This window comes from Amphiura filiformis, chromosome 18 (genome assembly GCF_039555335.1).
Source record: "Amphiura filiformis chromosome 18, Afil_fr2py, whole genome shotgun sequence".
Classification (NCBI taxonomy): Eukaryota; Metazoa; Echinodermata; class Ophiuroidea; order Amphilepidida; family Amphiuridae; genus Amphiura; species Amphiura filiformis.
The window spans coordinates 52,474,548-52,493,564 of record NC_092645.1 but is presented as its reverse complement, the minus strand read 5'-3'; the positions used below and the strand labels follow the sequence as shown (position 1 = coordinate 52,493,564).

Genomic DNA, 19,017 nt, shown 5'->3' with positions numbered 1-19,017 from the left:
TCACCATGATCACACACCCCCGGGGGGGGGGGGCACTCAACAAAATACACTGTTTAAAAGATTCAAACCTATACCGGAACACTGCTTACAATAAGCCAACATTGTACATTGAAACAAGAGCAAGTACAAAGAACAAAGCAAAAACAATATGTGCAAGGAAAAGCTTAAGGCATGGGGTATGAACGTTTGGGCAATATTTATTGTGGGACATTAGAGCACATCAGACATATCGAATTGCATTCTGAATACGAAGAATGTCCTTCTGATATCAAATAATTTTGATTTTTGAAATTCGCAATGTAATACACATTTTATGGCAAATCATTAAAATTGATATTTTGATATTTAACAGTACTCGGAAGTAAACTTTATAAATCTGATGATTTATATTTGAAGTGTATGTAGGTGGGATGAAAAGCCGACGATCAATTGAAAATTTTGACCTTTCGTATTGAAGATATGGATTTTTTCCCAAAACACCAAAAAAATAGGTCTTTTTTGGAAAAAAATCCATATCTTCAATATGAAAGGTCAAAATTTTCAATTTATCGTCGGCTTTTCCTCCCAGCTACATACACTTTAAGAATATATCATTAAATTAATAAAATTTGCTTCGAGGACTGTTATATCTCAAAAATGTGAAAAATATCAAATTTTATTAATTTGTCATAAAATTTGTATTATATCGTATAAAATGAACATTATTTGATATCAGAAAGACATTCTTCGTATTTAGAATGCAATTCGATATGTCTGATGTGCTCTTATGTCCCACAAAAAATACTGTCGAAACGCTCAAAACGCTCATTCCAGTTCCTTAAGTAATCATTTAAAAATACAGCAAAATTACACAGGAAATGCAGGGAACCAAACTGCGGGAGCAAAGACAATTAAAAATCGAAAAGCAACGCAGGTTCATAAAATAAAGACTAAAAAGGCACCTATGAATCATTAAAAGCAATTTTGAACAAATATGTGTTTTGAGCTCACTTTTGAAGTGTGCAAGAGATGGAGATGATTTAATGTGAACCGGCAGTTTGTTCCACAGAAGAGGCAAAGTCCGCCCGCCATAAAATTGTGTTTTACCCCTTGCTGGTAGGCGGAGAAGGTTCTGTGATGCAGAGCGCGGCCAGGATTGTATGGGATTAAAAGATCGGCAATATAAGATGGTGCAAGACCATTTTTGTAATAAGCAATATCTTGAACTCAATACGGTACACAACAGGGAGCCAGTGGAGATCGAAAAGCACTGGCGTAATGTGATCGCGATATTTGGCCCTTGACACCAATCTAGCCGCAGAATTTTGTATACGCTGCAGCTTAGCAATGTCACATTGAGGAAGACCAAATAAGACTATTGCAGCAATCCAATTGCGAGGACACAAAAGCATGAACTAACCTTTCTGTTGCGTTTTGGTCAAGATATTTGCGAATCTTACCGATTCTATAAATGAGGAATGAGAACAATGGATAACTTCCGTTTTAGAATCATTTAGCATTTGATGGATCTAAAACCATATACAGTTGTGTGTTGTCCGCGTGGATCATGTGACTCAAACCGTGGGCTGCAATTATGTCACCTATAGGTGCCGTATACATGGTAAAAATAAGGGGTCACATACTGAGCCCTGTGGAACACGTACTTCATCAAGCGGGTATTCGTCAGATAAAATATCATTGATATTAATGCACTTCAGGGCAGTATCTGTGATGCCGTAGCGTTGACACAAGCGCCGAATTAGAATCTTATGATCGATTGTGTGTCGAACGCAGCTGAGTAATCGAGTAATATCAACACAGCTTCTTGATGTTTGTTTACTGCCCGAAGTAAGTCATTCTGCACACGTAGCAAGGCCATCTCAGTGCTATGAAATTTTCGATAAGCCGACTGCATCGGTGAATGCAAGTAGTTCTTTTAGCTTCTTTTCTAGATAAGCATGAAGTTGAGAAGAGGCTATCCTCTCAATGGTTTTGAACAAAAACTTCACTTCCTCCCAGTCTAAACACTTGTAACACTTTACAGCTCACTCATCCACGCACACATAGCCTACTGCCACGTACATTATTTATAGGGGACATAATTATGCACATGTTGCCTAAAATCTCTCAACACTCTCCAGAAGAAGGCAGTGAGTCCGTGTCATTATTCTAAAGATTACGTTGAACACACATCTCCCTTATTCAAATCACCTAGCATTATTACAATCAATATATACCAGTGATAGCTTCCAACTAAAAATATTGATGCACACATTTGCCACTGACTCTCCTAACCATTCTCAACTCTTACTTCACACTGACATTCCCGCCCACAGCACTCGCCAAATAACACTATGCCTTATATCCTTCAAAAAACATAGTTTCTCGTCATTGCATTACTATGGCCCCATAACATGGAATTTCTCTTCCATCAAAACGCAACTAGCTGCCACTTCTATTACATCTTTAAAAAATCACGAATCCCCTCATCTCAACCAGGGTATCCGACACTTCATCTCATATCCACATCCTGTCTAAGCTTTCTGCTCTACTCAAATCTTAAATTCCACTTGTCATCCCGCTCGTCACATCCCTCTTTTGTCTCTCCTTATTCTCCCCTTTTCTTTCTTTGTGCCCTTTCTTTTCCTAGGACTTCTATCTCAATTGTGTCTTTCTGCCCACCATCTGCACCTCAGGCCTATTTTAAAGTAGGGAAATGTTTCAATAAGCGAGGTGTCGAAACTCATCATAAAAGCCATGTATCATTATAGATGTTGGCTGTTGGCTCATTCTGTGTACCTCTTCATTTCAATGACTTTGACCGCACGGTATAAATCCTGATCGAATTCACGTAAGGCACTCATGAATACATCGTAGGCTTTTACATCTTTGGTTTTCAGAATTGCCAGTAGCATATTAACCCTTTCTCCAAGTCCGTGTATATTCCCAATCTCAGCAACCTCGTCATCGCTCAGAACACCTCTAGATTTGAGCGTCGTTAGAATATTGTTGGGGTTCAGGAAATCATGTAAGACATCCTTTGCGTCATCCAGAATCAGATTGAAAATCTTAATTGGATTGGTAATTGGCATCTGATCATCTACAAACAATAATAAGAAAAAAGAATAAGAAAAACAATTAATATGATGATGATGATGATGATGATGATGATGATGATGATGATGATGATGATGATGATGATGATGGTGATGATGGTGACGGTGATGATGATGATGATGATGATGATGATGGTGATGATGATGATCATCATCATGATGATGATGATGGTGGAAGTAGTTATGAAAAGTGATGGTGGCGAGGAACAAAAAAGAAGGATAATCTTAACATACCACTTCTGCAGCGTGATGAAGGTGCTGTCGATGATGATGAGGATGCTGATGCTGTTAATGCAGCTTTAGCTGAAGAACTCAAATCGGTAGTATTTGCTTTGTTGGTATTCATGTTACTACAGCTGGCTACTGAATCTGTTGTTTCGGCGGCAGCATCGGCGGCTGGCAATTGTCTGTTTTTTTTAGGTTGCAATGGGTCTTCCATAATATGTGCTATATACACCTCAATGACGTCTGGATCATTGGGTTTCCTTTGAACAGTAAGCATTGCTAAAATGCTGTCAACATTGTCATCATTTGGCGTCAAAACAAAGCGGCAATATGCGTTACCGGGTCCTTTGTTGATACTGTCCGCATTTATGCTCTACAATGAAGGCAAACAAGGCAAGGTGGAAGAGGTAGTGCATTAATTTTTATTTTTTCAAATAAGTATGTTATCACAATCTTCGTGAAAGCTTGTGAAGGAGATATTTTAGCACATTGAGTTGTGAGTTGATCATAGTGACGAGACAGACAGGGGCAGGAAAAACAAATCGAGAAATAGAAGGAGAGAGAGAGAGACAACGATAGTACAGAGAACCCATACCGTAGTAGCTCTGCACAACGGTATGGGATAAAGTGTAGGCCTATACAAAAAGCTAGCGCAACGCTATTCATGATTTCAATTAGAGTTTATACTAAAAAATACAAGGCTCCTGTAGCTCAAATAGTTGCATGTTTGTAATAATATTAATTACACAGCTTCTTGTACTTCATACCTAAACTCTATACTTGAAATGAATACTCCATTATTTATCCAGAATAAATAAAAATTCGTTAGCACATGATCCAAATCGGCGCACCAAAACTGAGATGGTACTTAAGTGCAAACTTAGATAGGGCAGCACCAATAACGAAAATGTTATACTGATAAATGATGTGTCTGTTTGTCCGTTTTTTAAGTTTGCGTTCCGAACTAAACGATAAATATTAAGTTAGTTGTGGCTGCGTCGGTTTGAAAAGTGTATTTAGTAGATCCATTCAATAAGAGTTTTGGAACAAACCGTTTTAATTTTCTGGGAATTTAATCCACAGATTTAATCACAATATTTCGGCCCTGAAAACAACCAAAGAAAAGATTGTTGCGTGAAGCGCGTGCGTGTGAAAAGCGAGCGCGTGTTGTGCGTGCGAGTAAAGCGCAAATCCCGGGGGTGCCACTCAGGGGCGGATACAGGATTTCGAGAAAGGGGGGGCACACTCCTGAAAATAAAAAAAATTAATAAATGGCCGCGAAGCGGTCATCCCGGAGCGCTTGCGCGACGCAGGGGGGTGTCTGAAGGGGGATGTGCCCCCCTCAGAAGTGAGAAACTTTTGGAAAATGAAGACCCAAGTGAAGCCATTTGGTGGACCATTTTGTCAACATTATGGTGTAAAATTTTAGTTTGAAAAAGCCTAAAATTTGCAAAAAGACGGCCCAATTGAAGCCATTCGTGGACAAGTTTTGACCTCTTTTGTACAATTTGCTTTATATGTACCCATAACGTTTCGCGACATGGGGGGGGGGGTGTCTGAGGGGATGCCCCCTCAGAAATGAGAAACATTTGCAAAATAAAAACCTAATTGAAGCCATTTGGTGGACCATTTTGGCACTATTATGGTGCAAAATTTGAGTTTGAAAAAGCCGAAAATATAAAATTTGCGAAATGACAGGCCAATTGAAGCCACCTTTTTTCACTGTTATTGTATAAATTCAGAGTGCTGGGTGTGAAATACAGAAGCGAAAACGGGCAGTTGTTTATACAGGCAGGGGGTGTCTGATGTTCCGCCTCCGAAATTTGGAAATTTTGTGAAATGAAGGTCCAATTGAAGCCATTTGGTGCATCTGTTTTACACTATACGAGAGTATATCATTGCTTTTTAAAACAAAACAGGGTCCGAACTCAATTTGTAAAATGTTACACTGACACTTTAATAGGCCTATAAGACTTGGAGATTCGGCATGGATCGAAGTCAGCATGGAGTCCGTATTAATACTGACTTTGGTGACAAAATGTGACGGGCCCTGCATCATCGACGGGCCATCAGAAATCAACAAGTACTGCCTAAAAGAATCCGGCCTACTTTTGATATACCAGACTGTGAGCTACTGTGCGGTTTATTTGGCATGAGCCTACTAATTATACGTGCAATTTAACTTTTCCCCTTCTCCTTTTCTCTTCTCTTTTTCTCCTTTTTTCCTCTTTCTCTTCTCTTCTCTCTTTTCCTCTTTTTTTTTTGGGAGAGGGGGGAGAAGGGGCACCGCCCCCTGAATCCGCGCCTGGAGAGTGCCACCCCGGTGTATGATACTCACTACAGATTTATTAGGCTATAGGCCCGAAGATTTTTTTTCTTTCTTTTTTACGTTGTGCCGTTTTCTTTTTTCTTTCTTTTCTTTTCTTTTTCCCTTTCTTTTCTTTTCCTCTTTTCTTTCCCCCTTCTCTTCTCTTTCTTTTCTTCTTTTTATTTTATTTTTTGGGATCCGCCAAAAGGGGGGGGGGGCACGGGCCGGCTGTGCCCCCCTCTAAATCCGCGCATGGTGCCACTCATATACCATTGCATGTTGTCATCACTGACCAGACACTTTTATTTTTCACCCAAAACACTGACATGCCCTTCAGCTACAGTTTTTGTGTCTATGTGGGCTAATGCAACAGCTTCCGGATAGCGTGTCGCATAATCCACAATTGTAAGTATGTACCTGTTCTTACGATCAGTGCATGGGTAAATAGGTCCTACCAAATCAATTGCAATGCGTTGAAATGGCGTGTCGATCAATGGCATGCTTCCAAGCGGTACTTTTGTAACGCGTCCTTTCGGTAACGTTCTTTGGCAGCTATCGCATGATTGACAAAATCTAGATATATCTGAAGTCAAACCTGTCCAAAAGAAATTGCTAAGTACCTTGTCCGTTGTCTTTTGGATACCTTGATGACCTCCAAGGATGGATTCGTGTGCCAATTTAATTACCTGGTCACGATACTGTCTTGGCACAACAACCTGTTGGAGTTTCTCACCAAATTGAAAGTTGGGGATTGGAATTCTCGGTAGAGTATTCCTTTCTGTAAAACGAACTTAGACTTACCACCATTACGAGTTACCTTTTCTTCTCCTGAATAAGCCATCTCACGAAGTTTATCTAGGGTAGTATCACCTTCCTGTGCCTGGATAAGCTTCTCAACAGTAACTATCTCACTCATAGCTTTTGGTACCTTAAGTTCTCTTAGAGGCTTTTCCTTAGCTACCTTTTGAGCTCTAGTCTCAACCGCATTAACTAAGTCTGGTGTGTCTAATTCTAACTCACCATGTTGTTCACAATGAACATCTGGTTTCTTCCAAGAAGTATCTGGTTGTGATGGATCACGAACACCTGGAATGTTACCCAATATGAGGTCATAGACAGGGTTGTTCATACATAAGGCAGTGATTTCACCAACATAATATGGCGTATTCACATCAATAATGGCAACTGGCACTCTTCTAATAGTCCCATCTATGAGTACACATGTTTTATACTCACCAGTCAATTGGCTATTTGACACTAGGCTTCTACGAACTACTACAGTACTACAACCACTATCACGTAAGACAGTGACTAAGTTATCATCTACCATACCTTGCGTAATTGGCATCTTCTTTACACCGTGTGCACTACACGCAGCACTCATCACAGGTAACCTGTGTCCACAGGACAAAGTGACATAACCATCATCTGCTTCGGAGTCTGTACAATGTGGATCCCTAGTTACCACCATACAAGCACCTAAATCTGTAATACCTTGACACTTGTCACAATCACAATTTGTACAACTTTGATTACCTGCAGAATTTTGGTTTTTCTGTTTACCTGTGTTAGTTTTTGATTTAGCACCCGTCACTAATCCTGCTGCCTTGAGCACTCTGGATCTATCAGGACAGTCTTTCGCCATGTGACCAGTCTTATTACATATGTAGCACCGAGGTCGAAATGTACGATTGTCATTTGGCTTACGATTGTCATTTGGCTTACTTGTATTACTATTACTACTATGATTGGGCTGAGTGTGGGATTTCTTACCCGAAGACGATTGTCCTCTCTGACTTGTCTTACTATTGGCTGCTAAGCCCCACCCACCTCTAGCATCAAGAAATTGTGTAGCAATATCAGTCATATCTTTACAAGTCTTAGGATGGCGTTCTTTAATAAAAAGAGCCAAGTCTTTAGAACAAGCACTTAAAAATTGTTCCTTGAGATACAAATCTACAACACCGTCAAATGTTTTTGGAGTTTCAGATAATTCTATCCACCTATCTAAATAATCACGAGTACGAGCTAAGAACTGAATAGCACTTTCATTAGACTCTGGTTTAGCTGACCTAAACTTGTCCTTAAAACCTTCTTCAGTGAGTTGATAAGCCTTAAGCAATTCTGGTTTTAAAACATCATACTTGTTAGCTTCAGAAGGAGCTAGCCTATTGTAAGTGGAAACACCTTTCCCTTGCAAAAGCGCACTCAGGTTAACAGCCCACTCTTCTTTTTTTTCCAATGTCGCGCATCAGCGTAGCGTTCAAAGCGTTGAAGATAAGCGTCCATATCATCTTTATCTTCACAGAATTGAGGTAACTTAGGAGTATTAGCTTTTGGACGGAGTATATCTAAAAGCGAAGGACTAGGAGCCTGCTCAGCTGTCCCTTTCTTCAATTTTTCTAACTCAATTTGCATGCTCAAAACCTCTTTCTCATGATGTTCTTTTTCTTTTTCAAAATCTCTTTGCATAGCCCTCAAATCTCTTTCACTTGCTCTTTCCTCTTGAATAAATTTGTGTAAGTCAGCCCCATCGAGACCTAATTGTTTGCCCACCTCTGTTATCTTTTCTAACTCCATGCTGAGGAATAATATCACACCTAAAATTTGAAATGGCAACGCCTAGCATATGCGACAAATAATAGCACAGTGTAACATGTAACGGAGCAGAATACGAAGCAAGAACAATAGCAATTTGCTGACAAATTAATTAAAAATATCCAAAGATGCAGATCATTCACTGAACCTACCTACTAGTATTTGTAACAATATACATCATCTATTTCACAAAGAAATGTATGACCCTCATGACAGTGACTCAATGACATATTCGTTATATTCCTTCTCTAAGAAATATTCATTCCTTTTTCGGAACGCTCCCGGACGAGCCCCCATAAAATGTCAAGAACAAGAGATTGATCTTGATTATTGCTTTTGGCAATGTCTTGAACTACGAATCTGGAATCATACACATCTAAGGACACAGATGAAATATACACGTTACACAAATTTATACTTAAATCAGTCTTATTCATCTATAATATCAAAATAAACAATACACACAAAAATAAAGATCACTGTTATGTAACATTCTTTTGTTTTTGTTACTATAAATATTAAACCGGTTTCTTGAAATGATTATGAATGTTTCAATCTTAATCATCTGTGCACAGAGAGAATTTGGAATACTAGAAAGTATTTTATGACAAAACATGTACATGTACTAGTTTAGATTTTCACAATCTCACAGTTTGTGGATACAATGTTTTCCTTGTCACACGTTGTCGTCGGATGTGGAATTCAGATGTTGGCTTAATTCAGATGCCACAAGTTCATATGCGTGTCTTGATGTAGACCAGTTAGATCGTCACAGACATCATACTCTCACTGAGAAGAACCATTCAAAGTGCCACACTTTTACGGCTGTATAATAAAAGTACAAATATAGACATTCAAAATACCAATTCATCTAGTATTATTTTAATTGAAAGCTCAATTAATTAGGAATTGCAAGATGCTTCATTAAACAACAAAGTAGTATTTGCTTCATCAAATCCACAGTTCATATCCACAATTAAGAAGAAGTCTATTTGGATAACCAAGATTACTGATCATGCTGAGTAACCAGAAGAATATTGATCGAGTGATTGAGATCATGAGATCATCTCAAATCCATATTAACAATGGGCAATGTTAATTTTCATTACCATATTTCTATTTTAGCAGAAGATTTTTATAATGCCAAAACATATTTAAAATATCACAATTATCGAAATACAACTGTATTCATCTTATGATTAGCATGGATGAGCACAATGTTTGCTTGAATACCTAATCATACATTACTATCAATTTCTAAACAAATTGGAGGAATTAATTTACTAATTTCTGTCTTGCTTTAACTTGCATAAAACCTTTACATAGACAGATGTTAAACCTTTACTACACTTTAATCCTCCACATAATAAATTTGGGTATTTTACACTGATTATTTCCTTTACAAATCATAACAAAATAAAATTAAACTTACACGAAATATTTCAATTTGACATCCAAAACAACTACCCAGTAGTTAGGAGGAAAGCTCTGCTTTCATGACACAAACGTCAGCTTATAAAGATGATAACAACTCCAGCACCACTATCCTGGCAAAGTATTTGGCTACAACAAGTTACACTGGCGAGGCAGCGCAGCAGTTGAGAAAGTTCTGTTTTAACTTTCATAAAGAAATGCAAACATGCAGCCCTGTCTATACTATTCCTGCACATGGATTTAGCGCATTAACATGGAGTACAACAAGTTAGGTGTCAACCCTCCTCTGTCTTGTATTTGAATGACCAGACCAGATATATCTCCCACTCCTGAACAAGGGACCAACTCATTTGCATAACAATCTGAACCCTATGTGTAGAAGCTAAGAAAATCTGCCTATCAATAAGAAGAATCATGATGCATGACTACTTGTCATAAACAACCAGCTCACTTTAAGGTGAGAAAAACATAAATCCTATTGGCCTAAAATTATCCAAGAGGGAAAATCCATATACCATCATGACATTTCACTCCCCCCTTAAGATAAATGTTACCTTAACATTTACCACCTTAAATTTTCACACTTGGAATAAGATCAAAACTACACACCGATCCATGAGTGAAAACTTACTAACCTGTCGACCTGCTCATGTAATCAGCACCAACGTTATCCTTGCCCTTGATCGCTATCATTGTGAAGTGATAAGGTTGCAACGCTAACGCCCATCGCATTATGCGCCCATTTGCTACCTTGGATCGTTGCATGCATAACAATGGCCGATGGTCAGTTTCCAGTTGAAATTTCCGTCCGTACAGAAATGGTTCGAATTTCTGAATAGCCCAAACTACGGCATAACTCTCTTTCTCCATCACAGAATAGTTCTTCTGTGCAGTCAGTAGTTTCTTGCTGGCATACGAAATGGGGAACTTTTCTCCATCAAACTCTTGTAGTAGAACGGCTCCGACACCATCATCAGACGCATCTGTTCGGAGAATGAATGGTCTGTTGATGTCTGGAAGATGAAGAATGGGAGATTCCGACAACTTTGCCTTCAAAGTTCGGAACGCTAATTCCTGGCTGTCACCCCATTCTATCTTGGTTGGTCTTCCTTTCTTAGTCTCATCTGTTAGTGGAACCGCTACAGCAGCAAAGTTTGGTATAAAAGCTCTGTAGTAATTGGCCAAACCAAGGAATGAACGAAGTTGAGTTTTCGTTTGTGGTCTTGGCGCATTCTGAATTGCTTCCAACTTGTTTGAGTTTGGTTGCAGCATACCCTGACCTACGACATGGCCAAGAAATTCTACCTTCTCAAAACCTATGTAGCACTTAGTTGGTCTTGCAGTCAACTTGGCCTTTCTTAATCTCATCAGCAATTCTCTCAACGTCTCTATGTGTTCTTCCCATGATGCAGTGTGTACTAAGATGTCGTCGATATAGTTGTCAACACTTTTCAAACCTCTCAACAGTTTCCTCATGATCCTGTTAAACGTAGCTCCACTGTTTACTAGTCCAAATGCCATACGTGTAAACTGGTAGAGTCCATCATGAGTTATGAATGCTGTAAGTGGTTTGGCATGTTCTGTTAATGGCACCTGCCAATAACCTTTGCTAAGGTCGATCTTAGTGAAGAAGTGATCATTTGCTAACTTTGCGAATATTTCACTTTGATCAGGAGTTGGTTCCGCATCGAAGACGGTGACACGATTAATCTTGCGCATGTCACAGCACACGCGATTACTTCCATCTGTCTTCTTTACTATTACCAATGGAGCAGCGTAGGGACTTTCAGATGGTTCAACAACACCCATGTCTATCATGGCTTTCACTTCATCCTTCACAGTTTCACGAAGCGCATGTGGTATGGGGTAAGGTCTGCTACGAATAGGTGTGTTATCTGTGAGCTTGATATCATGATGACCTAAGTTGGTGTCACCTGGAACATCAGTCAACACGTCCTTGTAGTTATTCAGCAGTCTCTTTACCTCATGTTGCTGTTCATCTGACAAGTTGCTACATACCTTGACGTCAGATGCGAACTCCTTCTGTTTGAGTGCGGGAATTTGTAGCAGATTCTCATTTGATTTCAGCTCAACGTTGTCCTCAATCTCAATGACGGATGTACAAGCCACATCAAGAAGTCCTGCAGTCACAACCATTTGTGGCTGATCTTCTTGTCTCCTGTAATACTTCTTCAGAAGATTTGCATGGAAAGTTTTCACATGGTGACCAAAATCTATTTTGTAATCCATAGATCCTACCTTGTCAACAATGGGAAACGGCCCTTTCCAATGCATGAGGAGCTTGTTGCGATCAGTTGGAAGAAGTAAGAGGACTTCATCACCTACTTTGAATTTCCTACACTTGGCTTTCCTATTGTAGTAACTCTTGTACTTACTCTGTGATTTCTGCAATTCTTGTCGTGCCAAATCACAAGTCTTCTCTAGTCTATCTTGTAAATCTAACACATACTGATACGTACTCTTAGTTTCAGGTTCCTCAATCTCACCAGTCCACAGTTCCTTCAACACAGTAAGGGACCTCTCACCACTCTACCATAAAGCAATTCGAAAGGTGAAAATCCAATACTGGATTGAGGAGTCTCTCTGTATGCGAACAACAATGCATTTAAATACCTGTCCCAGTCAGTTGGACGTTCTTCACACATCTTACGTAACATAAGTTTCAAAGTTCCGTTGAACCTTTCTACAAGTCCATTACAGATCGGATGATAGGGAGAACTGGTTAAATGCTTGATTGAAAGAAGTCGACTTACCTCCTTCATCACATCACTAATGAACTGAGATCCATTGTCCGTCAAATTTCACGGGGAATACCTACTCTTGAGTAAATGTCTAACAATGCTTCAGCTACAGTTTTTGTGTCTATGTGGGCTAATGCAACAGCTTCCGGATAGCGTGTCGCATAATCCACAATTGTAAGTATGTACCTGTTCTTACGATCAGTGCATGGGTAAATAGGTCCTACCAAATCAATTGCAATGCGTTGAAATGGCGTGTCGATCAATGGCATGCTTCCAAGCGGTACTTTTGTAACGCGTCCTTTCGGTAACGTTCTTTGGCAGCTATCGCATGATTGACAAAATCTAGATATATCTGAAGTCAAACCTGTCCAAAAGAAATTGCTAAGTACCTTGTCCGTTGTCTTTTGGATACCTTGATGACCTCAAGGATGGATTCGTGTGCCAATTTAATTACCTGGTCACGATACTGTCTTGGCACAACAACCTGTTGGAGTTTCTCACCAAATTGGAAAGTTGGGGATTGGAATTCTCGGTAGAGTATTCCTTTCTGTAAAACGAACTTAGACTTACCACCATTACGAGTTACCTTTTCTTCTCCTGAATAAGCCATCTCACGAAGTTTATCTAGGGTAGTATCACCTTCCTGTGCCTGGATAAGCTTCTCAACAGTAACTATCTCACTCATAGCTTTTGGTACCTTAAGTTCTCTTAGAGGCTTTTCCTTAGCTACCTTTTGAGCTCTAGTCTCAACCGCATTAACTAAGTCTGGTGTGTCTAATTCTAACTCACCATGTTGTTCACAATGAACATCTGGTTTCTTCCAAGAAGTATCTGGTTGTGATGGATCACGAACACCTGGAATGTTACCCAATATGAGGTCATAGACAGGGTTGTTCATACATAAGGCAGTGATTTCACCAACATAATATGGCGTATTCACATCAATAATGGCAACTGGCACTCTTCTAATAGTCCCATCTATGAGTACACATGTTTTATACTCACCAGTCAATTGGCTATTTGACAAGTAGGCTTCTACGAACTACTACAGTACTACAACCACTATCACGTAAGACAGTGACTAAGTTATCATCTACCATACCTTGCGTAATTGGCATCTTCTTTACACCGTGTGCACTACACGCAGCACTCATCACAGGTAACCTGTGTCCACAGGACAAAGTGACATAACCATCATCTGCTTCGGAGTCTGTACAATGTGGATCCCTAGTTACCACCATACAAGCACCTAAATCTGTAATACCTTGACACTTGTCACAATCACAATTTGTACAACTTTGATTACCTGCAGAATTTTGGTTTTTCTGTTTACCTGTGTTAGTTTTTGATTTAGCACCCGTCACTAATCCTGCTGCCTTGAGCACTCTGGATCTATCAGGACAGTCTTTCGCCATGTGACCAGTCTTATTACATATGTAGCACCGAGGTCGAAATGTACGATTGTCATTTGGCTTACGATTGTCATTTGGCTTACTTGTATTACTATTACTACTATGATTGGGCTGAGTGTGGGATTTCTTACCCGAAGACGATTGTCCTCTCTGACTTGTCTTACTATTGGCTGCTAAGCCCCATCCACCTCTAGCATCAAGAAATTGTGTAGCAATATCAGTCATATCTTTACAAGTCTTAGGATGGCGTTCTTTAATAAAAAGAGCCAAGTCTTTAGAACAAGCACTTAAAAATTGTTCCTTGAGATACAAATCTACAACACCGTCAAATGTTTTTGGAGTTTCAGATAATTCTATCCACCTATCTAAATAATCACGAGTACGAGCTAAGAACTGAATAGCACTTTCATTAGACTCTGGTTTAGCTGACCTAAACTTGTCCTTAAAACCTTCTTCAGTGAGTTGATAAGCCTTAAGCAATTCTGGTTTTAAAACATCATACTTGTTAGCTTCAGAAGGAGCTAGCCTATTGTAAGTGGAAACACCTTTCCCTTGCAAAAGCGCACTCAGGTTAACAGCCCACTCTTCTTTTTTCCAATGTCGCGCATCAGCGTAGCGTTCAAAGCGTTGAAGATAAGCGTCCATATCATCTTTATCTTCACAGAATTGAGGTAACTTAGGAGTATTAGCTTTTGGACGGAGTATATCTAAAAGCGAAGGACTAGGAGCCTGCTCAGCTGTCCCTTTCTTCAATTTTTCTAACTCAATTTGCATGCTCAAAACCTCTTTCTCATGATGTTCTTTTTCTTTTTGAAAATCTCTTTGCATAGCCCTCAAATCTCTTTCACTTGCTCTTTCCTCTTGAATAAATTTGTGTAAGTCAGCCCCATCGAGACCTAATTGTTTGCCCACCTCTGTTATCTTTTCTAACTCCATGCTGAGGAATAATATCACACCTAAAATTTGAAATGGCAACGCCTAGCATATGCGACAAATAATAGCACAGTGTAACATGTAACGGAGCAGAATACGAAGCAAGAACAATAGCAATTTGCTGACAAATTAATTAAAAATATCCAAAGATGCAGATCATTCACTGAACCTACCTACTAGTATTTGTAACAATATACATCATCTATTTCACAAAGAAATGTATGACCCTCATGACAGTGACTCAATGACATATTCGTTATATTCCTTCTCTAAGAAATATTCATTCCTTTTTCGGAACGCTCCCGGACGAGCCCCCATAAAATGTCAAGAACAAGAGATTGATCTTGATTATTGCTTTTGGCAATGTCTTGAACTACGAATCTGGAATCATACACATCTAAGGACACAGATGAAATATACACGTTACACAAATTTATACTTAAATCAGTCTTATTCATCTATAATATCAAAATAAACAATACACACAAAAATAAAGATCACTGTTATGTAACATTCTTTTGTTTTTGTTACTATAAATATTAAACCGGTTTCTTGAAATGATTATGAATGTTTCAATCTTAATCATCTGTGCACAGAGAGAATTTGGAATACTAGAAAGTATTTTATGACAAAACATGTACATGTACTAGTTTAGATTTTCACAATCTCACAGTTTGTGGATACAATGTTTTCCTTGTCACACGTTGTCGTCGGATGTGGAATTCAGATGTTGGCTTAATTCAGATGCCACAAGTTCATATGCGTGTCTTGATGTAGACCAGTTAGATCGTCACAGACATCATACTCTCACTGAGAAGAACCATTCAAAGTGCCACACTTTTACGGCTGTATAATAAAAGTACAAATATGAACATTCAAAATACCAATTCATCTAGTATTATTTTAATTGAAAGCTCAATTAATTAGGAATTGCAAGATGCTTCATTAAACAACAAAGTAGTATTTGCTTCATCAAATCCACAGTTCATATCCACAATTAAGAAGAAGTCTATTTGGATAACCAAGATTACTGATCATGCTGAGTAACCAGAAGAATATTGATCGAGTGATTGAGATCATGAGATCATCTCAAATCCATATTAACAATGGGCAATGTTAATTTTCATTACCATATTTCTATTTTAGCAGAAGATTTTTATAATGCCAAAACATATTTAAAATATCACAATTATCGAAATACAACTGTATTCATCTTATGATTAGCATGGATGAGCACAATGTTTGCTTGAATACCTAATCATACATTACTATCAATTTCTAAACAAATTGGAGGAATTAATTTACTAATTTCTGTCTTGCTTTAACTTGCATAAAACCTTTACATAGACAGATGTTAAACCTTTACTACACTTTAATCCTCCACATAATAAATTTGGGTATTTTACACTGATTATTTCCTTTACAAATCATAACAAAATAAAATTAAACTTACACGAAATATTTCAATTTGACATCCAAAACAACTACCCAGTAGTTAGGAGGAAAGCTCTGCTTTCATGACACAAACGTCAGCTTATAAAGATGATAACAACTCCAGCACCACTATCCTGGCAAAGTATTTGGCTACAACAAGTTACACTGGCGAGGCAGCGCAGCAGTTGAGAAAGTTCTGTTTTAACTTTCATAAAGAAATGCAAACATGCAGCCCTGTCTATACTATTCCTGCACATGGATTTAGCGCATTAACATGGAGTACAACAAGTTAGGTGTCAACCCTCCTCTGTCTTGTATTTGAATGACCAGACCAGATATCTCCCACTCCTGAACAAGGGACCAACTCATTTGCATAACAATCTGAACCCTATGTGTAGAAGCTAAGAAAATCTGCCTATCAATAAGAAGAATCATGATGCATGACTACTTGTCATAAACAACCAGCTCACTTTAAGGTGAGAAAAACATAAATCCTATTGGCCTAAAATTATCCAAGAGGGAAAATCCATATACCATCATGACACCTGCTATGAAAAAAGGATACCCAAATCACTGACCACAGCCATGGTGCAAACAAAGGTAGGCCTACCCATATCACTGACCTTACATGTCCCAATGACCCTTTTCACTGACGAAGGTAGAAAGCAATATTTACCTAGTGTATTTCCAATCCCTTTACATACAATTTCTGTTATAATATGAAATAGCCTGGAATATCATCCTTAACACAAAATTGTGGCCATACACAACAAACAAGCTGCAATCATTTCATTGGTATCCAATTAGTACAAGTACATCCTGGGAAGATCATACACCAACAGGTTATTTGTAGTGGAAAAGTTTTATTTCCTATTCTTGGCAATAAATACATGAACCATATTAAATTCACAATACTTTTGCATGATGTATAATCCATCATGGTCATTTGTGGTGTATGATCCCTTGGGATGATCACAGTTTTCAATGACTTAAGTACACACAGAAATTGTAGGGCCTATATCAATATTTGTAAAATGTACATACAAACAGCGATGGCAAATGTCACTTCACGATTTCCAAAAGGCATGGTTCCTGTCATATCTGGTTCAGCAGTCAAACGTATATGTCGTAATCCATTCAGATTACACAGTATCTGTACCTTGTACAAAATTCGTAGTCTCTACGCCCGTCTCTACGCAGCCCGCTCGGCAGCATGCACAAACATCACCGAGTTTTAATCATGGTACAAGACCGGGCACAAGACTAATATATTACACTTACAGACCCGGAAGTAAGAAGTTGTTTACAATCAGGAACGAAAACAGCGGCCGACGTCAAATGCTGGACTTTGATTTTTCATGAACCCAAAACGCCGACATATCTATTGTAAAAAAGGTACCCTTTTTTTCAGAAAACACCAAAATTGAGACCCTTTTCGCGTCCCGCGCGGACGTGGCCTATGCTTAAAAGATACCCTTTTACCGCGAAATTTTGGTCGGTGATGACTTCATTGACGGTTCAACTGGCACCCCCGGGGCGCAAATACCATAAACACGCAGGAATTACGCAAAAACGAAAACAGGTACACAGATCGCAACTCCTGGACTACTGAGCGGCATTAAGAGTCACATTTATTTATATTGAATACATTAAATTGTAGATTCATGCCGTTGGGTTTGAGTGTCCCAAGTTGGAAAATGATTCGTTGTTCCATCAACTTGCGGTCCTTTCTATCTGAAATTTGAGTAAGTGCTGTCACTTCCACATCATCCAAGGTGTGGTCACTGGTAGTGAAGTGCTCCGGGACCGGTCGGGAAATGTCACGGAGAAGGATATCACGTCTGTGCTCTGTAAATCTGTTGGCCAGCCTACGTTAATTCTGTTTCTTCGATGTACAGACAGGTGGGATGACGTTTACAACCAATGCAATAAATCACATGGGTTGAAACGCAACTGAATGTTTTCTTGATGTGATACAATCCTCTGGGTCCCGTTACGCTGTTGTTACTCCTTATGGCATATATATATATATATATATTGTAAATTTCACACAAATATATATTTATATAGAGGATTTTTTAAACTTTATATGGTCATTTAAGAGTTTAAACTCGATATAGCGGTGAATGCATACCCTTTCTGCACTTACGACTTATTTAAATTGTCAGCGCAGCGCCACCACGACCTTCGACTGTTTCCACAAAAAACAATAATACGGCGCAACCTCCATCATCTTATCCTCATAATATAACAGTCCTGCTATGCCAAGTACCCGTTGTACTATTCCTGGCAGGTACTGTTTTGAGGCTATTTATAGGCCTTATGGTCATTTAAGAGTTTAAACTCGATATAGCGGTGAATGCATACCCTTTCTGCACTTACGACTTACAAACAGTGTATGTTAGAGGTATAGGGCATTTCCTAGTTAACGTGACTGTGTAAAAAATAACCGGCTAATATTGTTTGTACTCTCTGAAATTCTAGGAAAAGTAGTTTTGTAACATGTTCTAAATTTTTAGCTAATTTAGATATTTGGAAATATGCGCACTTTGGTATTTTAGTAAGTATAGGGCACGGCATGGCCTACAAAATTCCCTGTGTAAATCGAATGCAACTTTTAGTGACTATCACTACTTGTAGACCGCTCTCTTCCGAAAGGCAGTAAAGCTAAACCACTTGACGGATATTTTTTTGTACTTGCTGTCAATCAAAAATAATGTATACCTTACATGTAGGCTAAAAACTGAGTATGTGGGGCATCTGCAAATGTTCGTACCTCCCTGATATGTAAATGACAGATAACAGCAAAAACAGCT

The 19,017-nt window shown here is 38.8% G+C and overlaps 2 protein-coding genes across 2 annotated transcripts; both read right to left on the bottom strand.

Moving 5' to 3' along the window:
* Nucleotides 1–778: 778 nt before the first annotated feature.
* On the bottom strand, nt 779–3,459 carry LOC140139508 (uncharacterized). The gene is made up of 2 exons (XM_072161236.1): nt 3,330–3,459; nt 779–3,079 (listed from the first exon to the last, which is right to left on the bottom strand). The coding sequence occupies exons 1-2, from the start codon at nt 3,439–3,441 to the stop codon at nt 2,766–2,768; spliced, it is 426 nt and encodes a 141-aa protein (XP_072017337.1). The 5' UTR covers nt 3,442–3,459; the 3' UTR covers nt 779–2,765.
* A 6,831-nt stretch (nt 3,460–10,290) lies between these two features.
* LOC140139219 (uncharacterized) lies at nt 10,291–14,850 on the bottom strand. Its single transcript, XM_072160999.1, is given in 3 exon segments — nt 10,291–12,210; nt 12,877–13,449; nt 13,451–14,850. Coding segments are annotated over 3 exon segments (3,813 nt in total). The 5' UTR covers nt 14,771–14,850.
* Between the last annotated feature and the right edge of the window lie 4,167 nt (nt 14,851–19,017).